At 43.2% G+C, this 18,739-nt stretch overlaps 1 protein-coding gene across 9 annotated transcripts in view; it reads left to right on the top strand.

Annotated features, from left to right (window-relative positions):
• Positions 1 to 18,514, top strand: part of LOC143268901 (uncharacterized) — a 62,331-nt gene extending 43,817 nt beyond the window's left edge. For 3 of the 9 annotated variants that reach the window (XR_013045098.1, XR_013045103.1, XM_076552788.1), the window contains one exon: positions 7,752 to 9,298. Coding sequence is in view for 2 of the 9 variants with exons in the window: in XM_076552788.1 (XP_076408903.1) it covers positions 7,752 to 8,106 (355 nt within the window). In the remaining 7 variants the exon portion in view is untranslated. Of the gene's footprint in view, positions 1 to 6,087; positions 6,595 to 7,751; positions 9,299 to 14,478; positions 14,685 to 18,010 lie in introns of those variants that run through there. The other 6 variants (XR_013045109.1, XM_076552789.1, XR_013045108.1 and 3 more) reach the window with 4 other exon arrangements.
• The last annotated feature ends 225 nt before the right edge of the window (positions 18,515 to 18,739 follow it).

Genomic DNA, 18,739 nt, shown 5'->3' with positions numbered 1-18,739 from the left:
TTTGCCTGCCTATTTATTTCCACCAGCCACTAAAGATGACTCTTTTATTTGTTTCAAATAAAAGATGTGATCTATATGCTAGGCACTCCTTATGAATAATTCCTTGTCATAACGAGACCCGATGTCCTTCAGAGATTGGCATGAAGTTACTGATGCTGTGCAGTATTGGGTAAAGGGCTTTTCTTTCTCCCTCCTTTTAATTTTAGTTTTTTATCTGTGATTAATCACATCAAAGCACTGAAACATTCAAGGTGATAGAATCTACCCAACATGGCTGATGCAGGTCTGTTGTAGTCTCAGAAGACAGGAGAGCTCCAAGTTCAAGGCCAGCCTGGGCTACATTCATAGACACTGTCTGAAAAAAGCCAATCAAGAAAGAAAAAAAAAAAAAACAGGAGGAGAGAGACAGAGAGAGTAAGGGAGGGAGAGAAGGAGAGAGAGAGAGAATATTTAGTAGTTCATCAAGCTAGATACAAGATCCATTATATTTGTTTTTTTAAAGATTTATTTATTTATTATGTATATAGGAGAGCATGTCAGATCTCATTACAGATGATGGTTGTGAACCACAATGTGGGTGCTGGGAATTGAACTCAGGACCTCTGGAAGAGCAGCCAGTACTCTTAACCTTTGAGCCATCTCTCCAGCCCCTTGTTTTTTTTTTTTTTGATTTATTTTATTTTATTTATTTATCATTTTATTTTATTTTATTTGGTTTGTTCAGACAGGGGTTCTTTGTATAGCCCTGGCTGTCCTGGAACTGTACACCAGGCTAGCCTCAAGCTCAGAGATCTGCCTTCTTCTGCCTCCCACATGCAGGGATTAAAGGCATGCACCATCATGCTCAGCCCATGTCTCTTAATTCTAAAGCAAAGAAATAGCTTTTGGAAGCATTGTCCACATAGTACTACAGAAAAATGCATATAAAGCTAATTAATCCACATTCATGTTCAATTACAGGCCAATGTGCAATACTTAAGACCCATTACATTGCTTTTAAAAAAATGTGTGTGTCAAACAGGCATGTGCATATGCCTGTTTGCATGTGTGAGGATGCACATGTTTTTAGAGGTCTGTGTGCATGCATGTACAGAAGCCTGAGGTTGATGTCAGGTGTCTCCGCAATCACCTTGTTTACTGAAGTAGGGTCTATTGCTTGAACTCAGAGCTCATGGATGTGGATAGTCTGGCTAGCCAGGTTGCTCTGAGGGTGCGTGCCATGTCTCCACCTTCCAAAGGCCAGAATTACAGGCAGGCTGCCATGCCCAGCTGACATTGTGGGTTCTGAGGATCTAAACACTGGCCCTCCATCTTGCACAGCCTGTGCCTTCTCTGCTGAACCGTCTCGTCTCTCCAGCCCTATTACACTGTTTGTAAATGACAGTTCGAGATTTAGATTATTTTGGACCCCTTTTTTTGTAGCCTAGGAGAAAGGTTACATTAAAACCGATAACACAGTTAATTCTTTAGCCTTCTCATTACAGCCCTCTTCCCTCAAATGCAATCCCAACTTGCAAGTGACTGATTACTGAAGGACCCTTAAGAATTTATCAGTCAAATGATGGATAGCTCAAGTAGAATTTCTAATATTTTTTTCTCTCTGTTAGCCAAAAGTAGAAATTAGAGGAGGCAGGGAAAAGGTTTTTAGGGGTTGAGGGAGAGAGATATCAAGAGTGAACAAAAAGACGGAATACGCCAGAGGATATGTGACACCCTAGCTTTTGAGCAACCTCATGGTGTTCTGTTTTAGCTACTGGGAATGACCTTTACACTTGTATACGCCCAGATATTGGGGACCCACGTCCACAGCACCCTGTTCTCTCTGATCCAGGAGATGGATTCAGAGACTGTTAGCGACAGGAATGGCTTAGTGCATGGTCCCTGGGGTTCATTTGAGGCTCTGTGAGTGGGCAAGTTACTCATATACATTGTGCCTAATTTCTCTGTATGGTAAAGATGCCTTTACTCAGTTAGCATGTGTTCAAGAAATGCTGCCATCTATGAGGCACCGCTGAAGCCTCATATCCATGTTCTGAGGGTCAAAGACATTTATTTAGTCTGCGGCAATAATAATAAGGGCTAGTATTCTCGGCAGGGTACCTTATGTGTACGGATATTAACCTATATGCTTAGATAGTTACTGAACCTCTCCTTGCCTTAGTTTTACTCATTTGCAAAGAGTTTTTTTTTATCTCATACATGGACTCTTGTGAGGTTTCATGATGTAATGCACGGAGCAGTCCTGACACACATGAGTGTTAGTTTTCATGTCCGATTTCTCTCTGACAGCCTGGAGATAAAGGCTACTATCACTGTTTTGGGGATGAGTTAACTGAGGGTTCAAGGAGGCAAGATAACTCAGTCAAGGTCACATGGAGGGTAAGCTTCATATTAGCAACCTATCTGTACAGCCCTAAAGCCTATGCCTTTCCCATGGTACCTTGGTGCCGCCTAGAAGCATTCAGTGACCAGCAGGAGGTGACAGTTTACATATCAGCAATCTGTGGCATTTGAATGTGACTTCCAAATCCCTCCAGCTCTCTCCATTAAGTTACATGCTCATACACACACACACACACACACACACACACACACACGCACGCATGCACGCACGCACGCACGCATGCACACCCACACCCACGCATGCAGGCACGCAGGCACACAGGCATGCTTTCTCTCTTTCTTATGCATGTCTATATTTTTTTTCATTTGCTGTTCATTCTAGTAAGGTGTTTGTTTACTTACTGAATCTATACTACTAGGCATGTATTTAACCAACTCTCTGACCACTGCCCTAGACCCTTTATACTTTTTGGTAGACAATCAAATAAATTTGTGTCTTTCATATATGATTCTGTATGGGAAGAAAGCCTTTTGCTGACTTGAATATCTAATCACTCATACATTAGCTCACTCAGTCTTTTGTTTTCTACTCATTCACCCAGTCTTTACTGAGAGGCAGTACTGTACTAGGTACGTTGCTGAGTTTTTAATGAACTGAACACTATACTTTATCAGCATGTGAAGCATTGAATCTGAATAGCACTGCTCATACACGTTAGTCTAAAAAGATAGAATGCAGCAGAAGAAACTGTCACTTGTCGTCTTTGAATATCTCCTGTGGTTGCCATGGACTACCAGGAGAAGATAGTTCTATCAACACCTCACAGCTTCAACAAGATGGACATTTTTTTCCCAGCGTCCTTTATGCATCTTCCCCGTTGGGAACACTCTGCTATACACTACATGGGGTTCTTTAGTGCCAAGTGAATCTCTTCTGAAACCCACAGGGACAGCAACTGCTTTTCTGAATTATTCTTTTCTGATTTGAAAATGAAAAAGGTCATAGGTACTTTGAAAAGCAACACTTTTCTACGTGTTGATGAGGAAGATTTTTGTGGGAAACAGTGGTCCATCATCAAATATAATAATTGCTGGGGCTGGAGAGATGGCATGACCATTAAGAGCACTGGCAGCTTTTGTGTGGATCCAGATTCTGTGCCCAGCACTCATACGGTAGCTCACTACCATTCCTAACTCCATTCCCAGGAGTTCTGATTCCTTCTTCTGGCCTCTGTGAGTACTTCATGCATGCAGCAAGCATATGTGAATGCAGGCAAAACACTCATACACGTAAAATAAAAAAAATAAATCTTTATAAAAATACTGCGATTCTTTCTTAAAAACAACAGACAAAAAGAATAGCTTTCTGCTCTGTATGTACATAAAAATATGGAGGTCGAGTTTGAGAATTTGGACCCTGGTGACATGAACCATACATTTATTCCTCCAAAGGGCTGTAATTATTATTTTATTTATTTATTTATTTAGAGAAAGAGTCTTATGTATGCCAAGCTGGCCATGAACTTGCTATGTAGCTGTGGGTGACTGTGATTTTTCGAACTTCCTGACTCTGCCTCCCTAGTGCTAGGATTATAGTCATGAGCTCCTAGCTTTCCATGCTACTGTGGACTGAATTTCAAGATGTGCTAGGTGACCATTCTACCAACTGAACTACAGAGGTCTCGCAAACCTGTGCTGGCTTTATCATCCCAAAAACTGTAGCACAAATCTTAACAGGTTTTATTAATAAAAACAAATCTGAGCCAGGTATTGGGGTGAACACTGAATGATCAGAGAAACAGAACAAGTCACAGCCACCTCACCTTGCCAATTTCTCAGCTGACTCTGTTTCGTCAGACTGGAAGCCTCTGAGTTCTCATCCAAATGGATCTCAGTTGAACTGTGCTGCTAAAAGCCTAAAAGCTTAACCAGGCTCTAGTTCCTGGTCCTCACGCCTTCCTGCCATCACTTCCTGAGATTAAAGGTGTGAGTCACTATGCCAGGCTGTTTCCAGTGTGGCTTTGAACTCACAGAGATCTGGATGGATCTCTGCCTTCAGAATGCTAGGATTAAAGGTGTGTGTGCTACCATTTTTCTGGCCTCTGTATCTAGTGGCTGTTCTGTTCTCTGACCCCAGATAAGTTTATTAGGGTGCACAATATTTGGGGGAACACAAATATCACCAAGATTTTCACCCTCAAACTGGCCAACCCTGGACATAGCAGCTGGTATCCATGCAGTCAACATGGCTGGATGACAGTTGTCAAGTATCTGCATCGAGTGTTTGGGGTAGACCCACCTTGGCCATGCCCGTGTCCACTGAAGAAGATGTCCTTACACAAAGCTTTGGCTTGCCCCATCATAGTTTCAGGTCTACCCACTGCACGAGGTAGATGTGTTTACCTTAGCCTGATATAATTAGAGCCCTGAGTTCGATCCTCAGACATCATTTATTTCTATCTTGTGTTTATCAAGAAGTCTGGTGTTGATCACACTTACTGCTGGGGCTTGGTACTTCAAAGCCATATCTTTGGGTGATTCTACTTCTGGGGATGAATTGATAATTTAGCCTAGTATGAGTTATTCTGATTGCTTGGCCAGTGTGACTATCCTTTGTAGAGGCCACTCCTGCCGTGGTCCCAACTCTGTGAGACTACACTCAAGTCCACAGCAAATTGAGTAAAGTGAACCTCATGTCCAGACAGATACTCTTTGGCTCTCTTCCTCATTTTCAGTGGGGCTTTTCACCCTAAATACGGTTAATTTCTATCATTTTAAATTTTCCTTGACTCTAGTATTTTTTATTTTTATTTATTTTAAAGATTTATTTGTTTATTATGTGTGCAGTGTTCTGCCTGCATGTATACTTGCATGCCAGAAGAGGGCACCCAGATCTCATTATAGATGGTGGTGAGCCACCATGTGGTTACCGGGAACTGAACTCAGGACCTCTGGAAGAACAGCCTCTGAGCCATCTCTCCAGCCCCTCTAGTATTTTTATTTGCTGATTTATTTTGATTGAGTCTCACTATGTAGCTCATGCTGGCTTTGAACTCAAAATCCTATTTTTTCACCCTCCCTAGTGCTAGGATTACAGGCTTGCCTTACCACACTCAGCTGATTGAAACTGCCCCCCCTTTCCCCCAGATCACAAGCTCCTTGATAGCAGAAGTCACTTGCATTGTGCACACTACTTAGTACAAAGGCACCCTGCACAGGAAGGGCTCACTGAGTGTGTAAATGGGATAATAAAAACTATGTGGTTTCTTTGGGGATCAGCAAGTTTGTAGCAAGACAAACTTCTGCTTAAGTTTACAAATTATTTTTTTTAAAAGATTTCCATTTCTTTTGTATGTATTAGTGCTTGCATGTACATATGTGCATAGCGTGCATGCCTGGTGCCCCAGAGGCCAGAAGAGGTGCAGGAGCCTTTGGAATTGGAATTAAGGGCAGTTGTAAGTCTGCATATGGGTGCTGGGAACTATACCTGAGTCCTCTGCAAGAGCATCAAGAGCTCTTAATCACTGAGTCATCTCCCCAGCCCAAATCATTTATTTATTCATCATGGATGTGTGTATAGTATTTGGAGGCTGGAGATCCTTCGTCCGTCCATTCATGGTCATCAATTACATTTCACACCTGACTGTGGTTGATGCAAAGCATTTCCCTCTTCACTATGGTATTGTATTGTTTTGTGTCAGTTAGATAATTAGGGGACATGGGAAATCCTTTTGTATTTGCCAGGAGTGATGAGAAACTTCAAGTCAAGAAAAAGCCAATCCTAGGTGAAGACCTTTATTGAGAGGCGTAAGGAATAGGAGGAATGGCTGGAATGGATGTCATCAAAGATCACTTGCAGCACCTACAGAAGTCTGCTTTGTGTCTTAGAGCAGTCTACCCAGAGGAGAATTCATGAGCTGAGTGACAGCGACAGCAATCACAATGAAAGACTTCTCCTCGGGGAGCTGGGCAGCTGGCTCTGCTGGCAGAATGTCCGCTGAGCATTGGTACCCGGGATTCCATCCCCGGCATCACACAAAACTGGGGGTGGGGTGCATGTCTGTAATGTGGAGGCAGGAGGGTCTAAAGTTTAAGCTTATCCTAGGCTACAAAGTGAGTTCAAGGCCAGTCTGGGCTGCATGAGATCCTGTCTCAAAACAAAACAAAACAAAACAAAACAAAACAAAACAAAACAAAACAAAACAAAACAAAACAAAACAAAAACAAAAACAAAACCAACCAAACAAAAACCTACATACATCTTTATTTGGGTAAATCTCTATATAGCTATATTTTGTTAGTTTTATTTTGATTTAACTTCACTGCCCCCATGGTATATGGGGGAGAGATAGATAGATAGATAGATAGAGAGACAGATAGAGAGACAGATCGACAGAGATAGGGAGATATAGAGAAATGAGAACAATTATACATAACACACACACACACACACACACACACACACACACACACACACACACACACACACACACACATTAGGGACAAGAAGATGCCTCAAAGCTTAATTCTTATTTTTTTCAAACTCAACACCAAAACACACTACATCCCATTATCTTTAATATTATTTTTGAAAGAAAAACACCTCTAGCTACAAGTTATGCTGACAGTTCTGTACCTTGTCATTCTAAAAGGACAAACCAAGCCGAACCAAGCCAAACCAAACCAAGCCAAACCAACCAAAACAGAGAGCACCGGGGATATTAGCCATGGAATAATTAACTGCTGTCAATTAATAATATGTCAAAATCAGCACTGGCTTCTGTCAGAACGACATTGGGGCCAAGGTGTGTTGGTGAGAGCTTGGGAGGGCCTGAAGGAGAGATTATCTGCCCACCCCTCCCCTCCTCCGACCACGTTTTAACTGGAGCCTGGTGATAAACAGCCTGTGTGCACTCTAATGTCAAGACCCGGTTTTATTAGCGACATTTGTAGTTTAGTTGTTATCATATTTACCTACTCGGACAGAGCCAAGTTTGGGAGAGAAACAGCCCGGGACAGTGCCGGGAAAGAAGATTTAGTGGTGTTTGCTTTCATAAGCGGACAGGAAGTTATCAGGCCGGCAGATTCTAAAATTCTAACCCTCCAGAGTCTCACATATTTTCTTTTTACAAGCAGCTGTTTCTCTTGGGAGGGCTCCTGGCAACCAACTGAGTTGAGCATGGGGCACTGGAATCTGGGCTTGAAAGAGGAATGCTGAGAGACCGCTTGCAACACACACACACACACACACACACACACACACACACACACACACACACACACACCCAGAACTGACAGTGAGTAGCTAACTGACAGTCTTTTGCCTTCTGGTCAAGCAAAACAAGAATCTACTCTGTCACATGGCGTGATCCTTCTCTTATTTTGCCCCCCCCCCTCCATCTCCCCAGGGAAACATGCTTAGAGGAGCCTTGTGGACAGGAGTGCAGCTGTGATCCAGCTGCCTTGGGACAGCAGCCACCGGACACAGAACTCCTGGAGGAACATCCGCACCCACAGCAATCACAGCTTCATCTGCAGTGTGCCCTTGGAGCAATCCACAGTCTCTCTTACATCGTGGCTGACAGTGGACCTTCAACATTGTCTCATTCATTCTGCACTGGAGCAAAGACTGCAAGCAGTCCCTTCACAGCTAAACACACTTGCCCACTCAATATTATTATTGTAATAACTGGTAAAATAACTTGCCGCCACTGTGTTCATCCATCCAGACATAGACACAGCATTCTGATAGGGTTTTCATGAGAGGTCATGGGAAAGGCCATGCGCTGTGAATCAAGACAGCTTCCCTGCATGGTTTGGAAATTATTCTCTAGTGTCAAACAGGCAGGGAGAACATGCTTTTGAGGACAAGAACCAGAAAGAAGTGGGTGGTTAGAGCTAAGCTTTCAAGAGTCTAACTAAGCATGCTCTCCTACTCTGTTCTTTCCCGAGGAGGGGGAGAATGGTTTCCCCTAGTTGAGGGTGCAGGACCAGAGCTGGGAAGGGAGGAGGAGATGAGCTCTGAGGGCAAAGTCCACAGAGATATGCCACCTTCTCTCCTTTGCTTGGTCTGTCTGGAAATGTTCCTGCCTTGTCTCAGAGAACTTTCGAGAATTCTGGGAATGGTCTCGGGTTAGCAAATGAGAAGATGGTTAGAGGGAGGAGGCTCCTCTGAGGCTGGAGTGGTTGTCACAGGAGAGGCTCCACTTAGATAAGTGAGTCCACAGGTCTCCCATGTACTGGTGTTGACTAGTTTCCCTGACCTGCGCAATTTGGAAAACTGCATTTGAGCTAACTCTAACTAGCTGACTTCCTTCTCTCATTTTTCCCCCCTAAACATTATGACTGTTCGTCACTCACCTCCACAGGCTGTGGAGGGACTAGTGGGTGACAAAGCTCAACAATGGCTACCATGATTGGAGAGCTGAAGTTCGGAGCCAGCTCTCAAGCAGGATTCCAACTGTCCCGGTCACATCCAGTTCCAACTCTCCCATTCCATCTGCTAACTGCAGCATCCTGTTTGAACAGGGTGGCCACCCTATGGGGGTCATACCATTAGCAGGGCTAAAAATAACACACGTCATTGCATACTGAGTGCCAACAGGCCAGAGAACTTAGATTTACACAGCTTATAGCCCCAGCCCATTGCCCTTAAGGAAGAAACTAGTTTCCTTTTTTGGTTTGGGCTTGTCAGTGGGAAAAAAGCACCATGAAAAACTGTGTCAAACTTTAGATGAACCAATGGCATGTGGGACTTTAAAATATCCATAGAAATTTCTAGCAAAAGAGAAGAGAAGAGAAGAGAGAGAAGGAAAGAGAAAGAGAGATAATGGAATGCAGTATATGCTTTTCAGTGGTAGCTCTCCTTTTTAATAAGATATCAAGGCCATCTTTGAACCTATAAATAAATCCCTTTGCCAATGATAAGACCCATCTCTGAAAATAAAAAACAAAAATGAAAACAAAACAAAGTCTCCCACTGGGACATGAGCGACAAGTGAAAGGGATTTGGGATGGACACACCCTCACATTTTATTTGACCTTGAGAATGGCTGGGAACAAGAAATTGGAGTCTTTGTTGTGAGCAGAGAGCTTCTGAAATTGCTTGGGCATGAAAGTGTTCCCAGGCAAATTCCATGCTCCCAAAACAGGGAATCCAAAGACAATCAGAGTCTCAGAGGCTATCCTGCCAAGAAAAAAAAAAAAAAAAGGGAACTCTGCCTTTTTGGCTTCCCCAAAGAGTGCTTCCTTCCAGGTTCCCACACAGTGAAGAAGTCATTCACATATTTTCCCACCCTTTCTGGTCCCTTTGAATCATAGGGACCTTATTTTAGTTAGTTATTTGCAAAAGGAAAATGATCCCTTAAAACCAGGCCCAAAACTAGTTTTTAGGTAAAAAAAAAAAAAAAAAAGAAGCCTAATAAAAATAGCAGGATGTAGAATTGTATGAGTGCAAACATGAAACACAATTATGCATAGAAAGATGACTGACAGTTTATATATATATATGTGTGTGTGTGTGTGTGTGTGTGTGTGTGTGTGTGTGTGTGTGTGGTGTATTATATACTTGTTGTCTAGCAGAATAAAATGAGCATGTTTTCTATAACAAGGACACTTTCTTTGGAACATAAACACACTTGGTGCTGAGGAGATATCTCAGTTGATAAAGTGCTTGCCTCTCAAACATGAAGCCTGGAGCTGAATCCCCAGAATCCGTGCATAAAAAAATGTTGGGAGTGGTGGTATGCACTTGTAATCCCCCGCACTGGACAGGTGAGCACAGGGTGTCCCTGAGGCCCACCGGCCAATGAGCTCAGCAGAATCTGCAAGCTCCAGGAAGAGTGGGAGACCCTGTCTCCAAAAATGAGGGGGACAGTATAATGAGGAACACCACCTAGGATTGACCTCTAGACTACACACAGACACACACAGCCCTGCACATAAATTATATAAATATAACATATTTCCCCATCCATGAAAAAGAAAAAGAAAGAAAATTATAAGAAGCTTTGCGGAAGTAATCAGTTCACACACGAAGGAACTCCTTCCTGTTCTTCATCTTTAACCAAATTCTCAGCTCATAATAGTAATACCTAAATATGTATTTGAACACTTGTGAGCTGGTAATGGGGAGAATTGTTACCGATGTATTATCTAATGCAGTAGTTCTCAGGATTCCTAATCCTGTGATACTTTAATACAGTTCTTCATATTGTGGTCATACAATTAGTTTCATTGCTACGTCATAACTAATTTTGCTACTGTTATGAATTGTAACATATTTTTGGTGATAGAGGTTTGCCAAAGGGGTTGAGACCATTGATCTAGTGAAATCCTTACAACCAGATATACATGGTTGACACTGGACTTAGCCCATGTACAGATGAGAAGGTTGAAGTATGAGGAGGCCAAGTCATTTTTTCCAGGCCAGAGGTTTGAACCCCAGCTGTGTGGCTCCAGAACCCCGCCCTCTAAACCAAGCTTGTCCACTTTAGGAAGCTTTGTGATACTGTAGCTTACTCCCTCTGTGATGACTGAGAGGCATTCTAAACTCTCCGTTTAAATATTTATGCAGAATATAAATATGTACCCTGAGACTTTACAATGGGCATAGTCCTATATATTTCTTAGACATAATTCAAAGGGTCTATAAATTTCAAGTCTTAGAAGTAGGAGGAGATGCCATTTGCTTGGTCGTTTTCATCTCCAAGCATGTATTTTAGGAAAGTTCTAGAAGTGCATGCTCAAATTTGTGATAGCAGCATTTGTCCGTGTCTGCTTGCTCAGAGGCGCTTGGATTGTGAGAGGTCTCCCTGTGGGACACAGTCAGCTCTTCATCTATGTTAAGCGATTTGTTAATGTCTGACAAGTAGTTAAAGGCATGGAGGGGAAGACAGGCAGGTCTTGGTTCCCATTTCTGGGCTCTTCTGATTATTTTTCCATCTTAAGGCCAGGAGGAGATAGCAATAATCTTTAATAGAGTGATGGAATTTCAAAGAACCCAGAATCTGACGGCTCTAATTCCAGTGGATATTTCTCTCCCTGAGATGGGCTTTAAATATTTTACAGACTTTTTTTTTTAGAGCTTTCCCCAAATAGGTCTCTGGATGCTTTGAAATGTTTCATTTGTAAGAGAGAGAAAGAGATAAAAACATAACTAAAGAGACAGTGGCTGGGAAGGCAATACTAATCACGTGGGAAAAGAAATCCGCCTTGGAGTTTGAAGCAGATAACCTCTTCTGACCCCAGGTAGAGGATACCACCCCAGGCACAAAATTATTAGCTGTGCCTTTTCTTTTTCTTTGAAGAATATCTCTTCCACTTATTAGATCAGCACAGATCAGGTGACAATAAAGCCAACTGGGGATTAAAATAAAAAAAAAATCTCTTCCTGCCTCTGTTGGGTTGTGAAGTCTCTGGCTCGGAGCTGGCCAATGCTGTGAGCTGCCTTGGCCCCCAGAGGCCCCACACAGTACATGTAGTGTAGGAAGTCCCTTAGCCACTGCAGCCCGGGTGTGGGAAAGTATGTCCAAAACTCAGGGAAGGCAGCCCAGATGCTGAGCACTTGATCTTCTTTGGCTGGAGAGCCAGCTACAAGATCCTGGGTTCCATCACTGTTATTTATTAATGTAAGGGGAAAATAATGACTTAATTGTAAGCCAATGACTTCATCCTAATACCATGTTCTAATCGTTTCTAAAGAAAGCTGCCTTTTTTTTTTCTGTCCCTGCCAACTTGCAAATGAAACAGATGACATTGGAACATGATTATATTCATTAGCAATTATTCTGTGAAAACAAGGAGGACTTGAATTTACCCTTCACATAACCTACATAACTAAAACTGCAGTGCAGTCTCGGGCCAATTGTCAAATGCATGCTCTACCCTGTGGGGAGCATACCCAGTCCCAAGCCTATGTGCATCTGAGTGCTCCCCTCCTTCAGTGAAACCCTGGTTCAGCCTCAAAGAAGGAAAAACCGCAATAGAGGCACCTCGGCTTTGAGCCATCGGAATTTCATTAGAACCTTTGAATGATATTTCTCCGGTTCAACTCTGAAGTTTTCAACATCTTGAGACATTGAACTGATGTGGGTCATACAGAAGCAGTGTGAGGGCTGGTGCATGAGTACTGGTTAGGAGCTGACGCCTGTAGCCTCCTGTCTAGTGTGTACGTGAGCATTCGTGTGTGACTCAAGGCAGGGAAGTGTGTTCTGGATATCAAGGCACTCTCTAGGCATCCTGGGCAGATGACAAAATGTAGGTTGGTCTTTGTGAGTGGGATGAAGAATAAAAAAGCACTCTGATAGAATAACAACATTCCCTAGTATCATGTACGTATGTGTGTTAGGGGTTTGGTTGTCGATGTATGTTGAATTAGTAATTTTTCTATTGCCGTGATAAAACACCATGGCCAAGGCTACTTATAGAAAGGAGGGTTTATTTGGGCTTTTGGTTCCCAGGAGAGATGAGTCGATCACTGTGACAGGTGGAAAGTGTGGTGGCAGCAGGCAAGCATTGAAACTGGGGGAGCAAGCTGAGAGCTCAGAGCTTGAGCAGCAAATATCAGAAACAGAGAGCTGAATTGGAGTGGTGCATAGCTTTTGAAACCTCAAAGCCCAACCACAATGATATATTTTCTTCAGCAAGGCCATCTCCCCTAAACCTACTCCAATAGCACCACCAACTGGGGACAGAATATTCAAATGCCCAAGACTATGGGGGATATGTCATTCAAACCACCGTGTGTGTGTGTGTGTGTGTGTGTGTGTGTGTGTGTGTGTGTGTGTGTGTGTACACACACGATGTTTGCATTTCACGTGGAGGCCAGAGGACAACTTTTAGTATTGTTCCTCAAATACCATCTACCTGGTTGCTTTTTTAAGACAAGATCTTTCACTGGCCTGGAACCTGGCACATCGGTGAGGATGGCTGCCCAACAAGCACTGGGGATCAGCCAGCGTTGCTATTTTAGATCACTAGGCTAGCTTTATTATGTGGGTTCTGGGGTATTGAATTCAGGACTTCATGCAGACACAGCAGACACTGTACCAACTGAGCTATCTTGTCAGTCCTCCTAAAATTATTAAAATGAAAACATCAGTATTGTGACTTGTGTGTGTGTATGTGTGCGCGCGCACACACTTGCGCACGTGCATGAACATGCATGATGTTTATTTGAGAGCCAGTGCCATGGCACTGTGGAGGCCACAGGCCAACTCTGTGGTATTGTTTCTCTCTACCTTTATGTGGGTTTGTGGGCTGAAGTCCCGTCACCAGACTTGCATGGCAAGCTCCTTTACCCACTGAGTCGTCTCATCACTCTCTTAAAATGATTTTTCTGCACCGCTGTGAGCTGATCTGCATATCAGAGCCGAGAGGTTGATTAGTGAGGTCCCACTTTTGTCGATGAAAGAGCTAAAGTGATAAAGGACAGTCATGTGGATACAATGATCTGCTTGGGGTTGATTAACATGTCCAGGCAGGACTCAGAATAGAATCACTCTATCAGAAACCTGCTGCCCGGCTCTAACAACGGAAGAGTCCAGATCCTGAGGAGAATGATGAAAGGTCTGTGTCAGCTTCCTTTCCACAGTGTTCCAGCTGGCGAGGCTCCCTCTAGTCCCATGTTCTTGGTCATGGCAGAGCACTGGACTGGGTCCATGTGAGACAGTCAGCCTTCCCTGTCACCTCCCCCTGGCAAAACACTGAAGGCCGTGCCACAGTGTCTTGACCGCACTGGGGATGCCATCATTTGCTTTAGAAAGTGCCAGCACACCTAATTATTTAACCATCATGACTTCCTACAGAAGAAGCCATCTATACTTTATACTAAGAAGTTTGTTGCTTAAACAAATATGCTTAGGAGTGTCAAGTCCACAGCTTGATGCAAAGCCTGCTTAAACAGGACCTAGTGATAAGAGCTGCCACAGATGGAAGGTCTTATCCTCACTACAACTCAGGATGGAATTTAATTGTCCCAAACGAACATTATTAAAAATGGGATCTTTAAGAAGGGACAATGGGCCTTCATGGGTGATATCAAAGCATGTTGATATAATGATATTATGATACTTTTATAGAAAGGTGAGTTCAGTCCTATTTGCTTTTTCTTCTGTCCTTTCCGCCTTCTGGAAGGTGAAGATTCGGGCTTCCTCCCTACTGGAGAATGTGAAAGGCGCCATGTTGGAAGAAGAGACCAGACTCACTAGACACAAAACCTGCTGTCACTTTGACTCCCCAGACCCAAGAACGACGAGTCAATCAAGTCACATCCTTTCAAAGCTACCCGATCTGTGGTTCTGTCTTGTAGCAGCACAAAACAGATGAAGGCACATGCATAAGTAAGTCTAATGTCCCTAGTGGAAGCAGCCATATGGCATGATAAACTCCTAGGCCAGTGAAGTAGTTGGTGATTGCAGATTCACAGTTTTTGTCTTTGCTTCTATCTGACCTTGGTCCTCTCCAGCTTCCTGTAATCTGCCTGCTGATTTGGTTATAGAATGACAACATTTCCTAGAGTGGCTTATAGAACTGTTTTTAACAGACTTACTGACTTTTCTCCAACTAACCCGGGGTGTAGGTAGAGTTCACAGGAGAGGTGTATTTGCCATATCTCTGTAGCTACAAGGTATCTGAGATACATGACTTGGAGGAAATATTGATTTTTGGCTCATGGTCCCCGAGGTTTCAGTCCATGACCGGCTGGATCCATTGTAGTGGGCCTTTGTGAGGTGGAACATCACAGCAAGAAGGCAATGTAGACTAAAGTTGTTCCTCTTAGGGCAGCCAGGAGGCAGGGAAACACAGAGTGAGGGGCTGGCTGGGTAAGGGAAGCAGGAAAGAAGGGAGAGAGGCAGGGAGGATGAGAGACAGAGGCAGAGGCAGGAAAGGAGGGAGGAAGAAAGAAATATGGCACCTCAGACAAGATACACCCTTCAAAGGCTTACTTCCTCTAATCAGACCCTGCCTCCTAATAGTCCATTCATCTACGGTGTCTAAGACGTTATCAAGGGTAACCCATTATTCGGTTAATGTGCTCATGATTAATTCACCTCTCACCAGCACCACCAGTTGGTGGCTATACCTTCAACCCATGATTCTTTGGGGGGACATTTTATAGACAAACCACAACAAGAAAATATGTATACTTCTGGCAAGGGGCGGGTGGAGTGGATGTATTAAACAAGTATTTATTGAGAATCCACTATATGTCGGGGATACTTTTCTAGTTTTGGAAATATGCCAAGCAAAACTCACAAACATCCACTCTCTCACATACTTCTTCCTGTGTTAGGAATGAGGTGGGTAAGATAACATGACCAAAATAACCGGAAACTTCTGTATATGATCTTATAGAGGCAATAAGTACCATGGAGTGAAAGTAGAAACAGAGTAAGGGGAGTTTTAAGATGGGAAGTTGAATAAAACTTAAAAAAAAAAAAGCCACAAGAGAAAGCTCAATGAAACAGGAAATATTAGAAAGAAACATGGGGGAAAAACGTAGCAAGCAGAGGGCCATCTCAAGTAGACCATTCTCGGCATGGAGCCAAGTACAGCTCGGAGCTCAAGTCACCATGATGCTCAGATTTAACACGTGCCATTCTCATAGCAGGCAGTTAAATGACATCCACTGAAATTGTGTTGTAAGCCATGGGTGGGGGGAGCCATGACCAACCTGTCCTGAGACATGAGCACTCTAGGAACCACAAAGAGGCCAGAGAGAGTAGGGAGAAGTCTGAAAGTGGAGGGCCAGGCATTGCAGGTTCTTTCCACTGGCCACCTATGAGGAACAATTAGTCAATATCATTGCCACCTCCACTCAGAAAACACACTCTCCAATGGCTGGGCTGTGTCTGGCCTGCTCGGATTTGATTCTTTACAACTGAGCTCCATGAAGAACAGAAACAAGCCACAGGCCTTTGCACAGCAAGTTTTAACCCCCTCACTCCCAGAGGAATGGAATACCTGTTATAATGTGGATTGGCTGTAGGATCAGAAAATGTTGAACTTTGCTTTGGAGGATGAGAACAGAAATGGAATAGTGAAATCCTTAATAAATCATGGGTATAAATGCTAAGAGACCAGAATTTATGCAGCATAGGTAGAAGTCACAGACTGCATTCAGTATAAGATCAAAAGTAATTTAATGTGTGCTATGGCATATCAAAAAACAGAGTGATTGAATGTATGATGGAACAGACGATAATGTTACCTTAAAATTGTATAGACATATTAATTTATGAGTGTTGATTTGGTTTCTGGCTGATAGCTGGGTCATCTCCAAATCAACGATCTATTGGTACCCTTGCTGCTATGATCTTACGTTGCCCTCCCTTGAACTGTGTAAAAGTGCAGCTAAGAACTTTGTTCGGCAAGCTAATTGGCCAGAGACCCCTGTCCTTGACTTTCTCTTTCAGAACACATATGTGTCATTGGCTCAGCACATGGGCTTTCTGGTGTGGATTCCATCGCTCAAACCCTGTTCCTATAGCTGTACCACCAGGACACAGGAAGGGGACAATAGGGCATGCCTGCCCTAGAACTTAGCAGCCAAGCCTACTTGTGTCCTCTCTTCATGAACTGACCCTACCTTTCCAAGTTGGCTTTTCTCGGTGCTTTCAAGTAACCAAACAAAGAGTGTGACCCCAGCATCTTGGTCTGGTCTGCGTACTTCGATTTGGTCTGATTCCCTGTCCTCTGGTAGAGCCTGGGACAGGCTCCCGCTTTCTGGCATTTTCTGTCCATACTCTTTGTATGTGAGTAAGAAGCCCAAGGGGCTGTGACGTTTCCAAGGGTCCTCATGCTTGCTCCTTACGTTATGGATCCTGGGGTTGCAATGAGGAAGTGTGGCCACAGATAGACTGAACAGAAAGGAATTATCCTAAGACATGAAAAGAAGAACCCTAACCTACACTGTCCCTACAAGCATCTTCTGCGTTTATCGTGAGTGACATTTCAAAGCCCCCCACCTATAAACTTAACAGAGAGGTTTGAGAGATAAGACATAACCAGCCAAGTGGGAAAAATTGAAGGCCCATTTGGGATGGATAGGAGAGCTTAGCATGAGCCCATGGGTATCCTATGTCTTCATCTGCTATTATTTTCTGCACACAATTACTAGAAACATGTTTATACTGGTCCCTTTGAATAAGTGGGATGAAATATAAGGAGGTGTGGGTCTGACTCATCATACTATGAGAGTCAACCATACGGCCACGGGATATGTTATTACAGCCTAGAAATTGCTGAGTTTATGTACAATTTAGACCAAGCACAGATACATATTTTCAAAATTATACACTTTCTAATCAGTTTTACCATGTTCTGTGGAAAGTAATCATGATTAGAAAAAAACAAGAGTATTGGTTATCCTTCTGTAATTGAGTAGGTCAAAAAGGTCAATAGTGGGGAAGAGTACCTGGAAATACCTTTTTGATTAGAGATATTTATTTTTCTGATTTTGTCTCTTTTTTCCCCCTATTAGTTGATTACATCTGACCCGATTAAGGACTATGGTTATATAAGGTCAGCAATCAGGATCTATTAATTTTCATATAACACACCCGCTTGCCTCTCTGCTGCAATGCACCAATTACCTTTAAAGTTTTTGTTTTTTTGTAGAATTTGATCTAGTTATGTGATTAAAATGCTTATCATTATGACACAGGCATCCCTGTGGTGTCAATCATTGTTTTCATAGGACAGCTGAGCCAGAGTCATATGGAGAAGACTGGGATGCATGTACGGTCAGGTACGTGCTAGCATATTTTCCCAGTAGATTTCATTCTGCTTCACCTGGGCTGTGGACCCAGCCAGTGTGGAGTTTGGAGAGTATTGCAGACGTCAGGAACAAGGTCCTTCAGCACCCCACTTGCCTTTGGTCTAGCTCCAGACCTACCACCCTACTGTCACCTTTTCTCCTAGTTAATTCTTTACACCCAGACAAGCCCATGGTCAGGGACAGACCCTGCCCAGCCTAGGTGTCTTGTGGAGACCTCAGCAGGAGAAGCCAGTGTGGACACTCAGCATAAACCCCCTCCCCAAACTGCACAGTTCAACCTTGTGAAACACTGGGAGCCATTAAAACAATTTTTAGCCGGGCGGTGGTGGCGCATGCCTTTAATCCTAGCACTCGGGAGGCAGAGGCAGGTGGATCTCTGTGAGTTCGAGGCCAACCTGAACTACCAAGTGAGTTCCAGGAAAGGCACAAAGCTACACAGAGAAACCCTGTCTCGAAAAACCAAAAAAAGAAAAAAACCCAATTTTTATTAGTTTCTCAGCTAAGGTAGTTTTAAAAAGACAGTAACTCAAAATGCACATTTCAGTTGTGATGAGGATCACTCAACTTGATTTTTGCCTTAAAATTAAACTTTGAGTCTTGCAGCTACTGAAGAAG

This window comes from Peromyscus maniculatus, chromosome 16, assembly GCF_049852395.1.
Source record: "Peromyscus maniculatus bairdii isolate BWxNUB_F1_BW_parent chromosome 16, HU_Pman_BW_mat_3.1, whole genome shotgun sequence".
NCBI lineage: Eukaryota > Metazoa > Chordata > Mammalia > Rodentia > Cricetidae > Peromyscus > Peromyscus maniculatus.
Note: the sequence above shows the minus strand (reverse complement) of the source record. Positions and strands in the feature narration are given on the sequence as shown.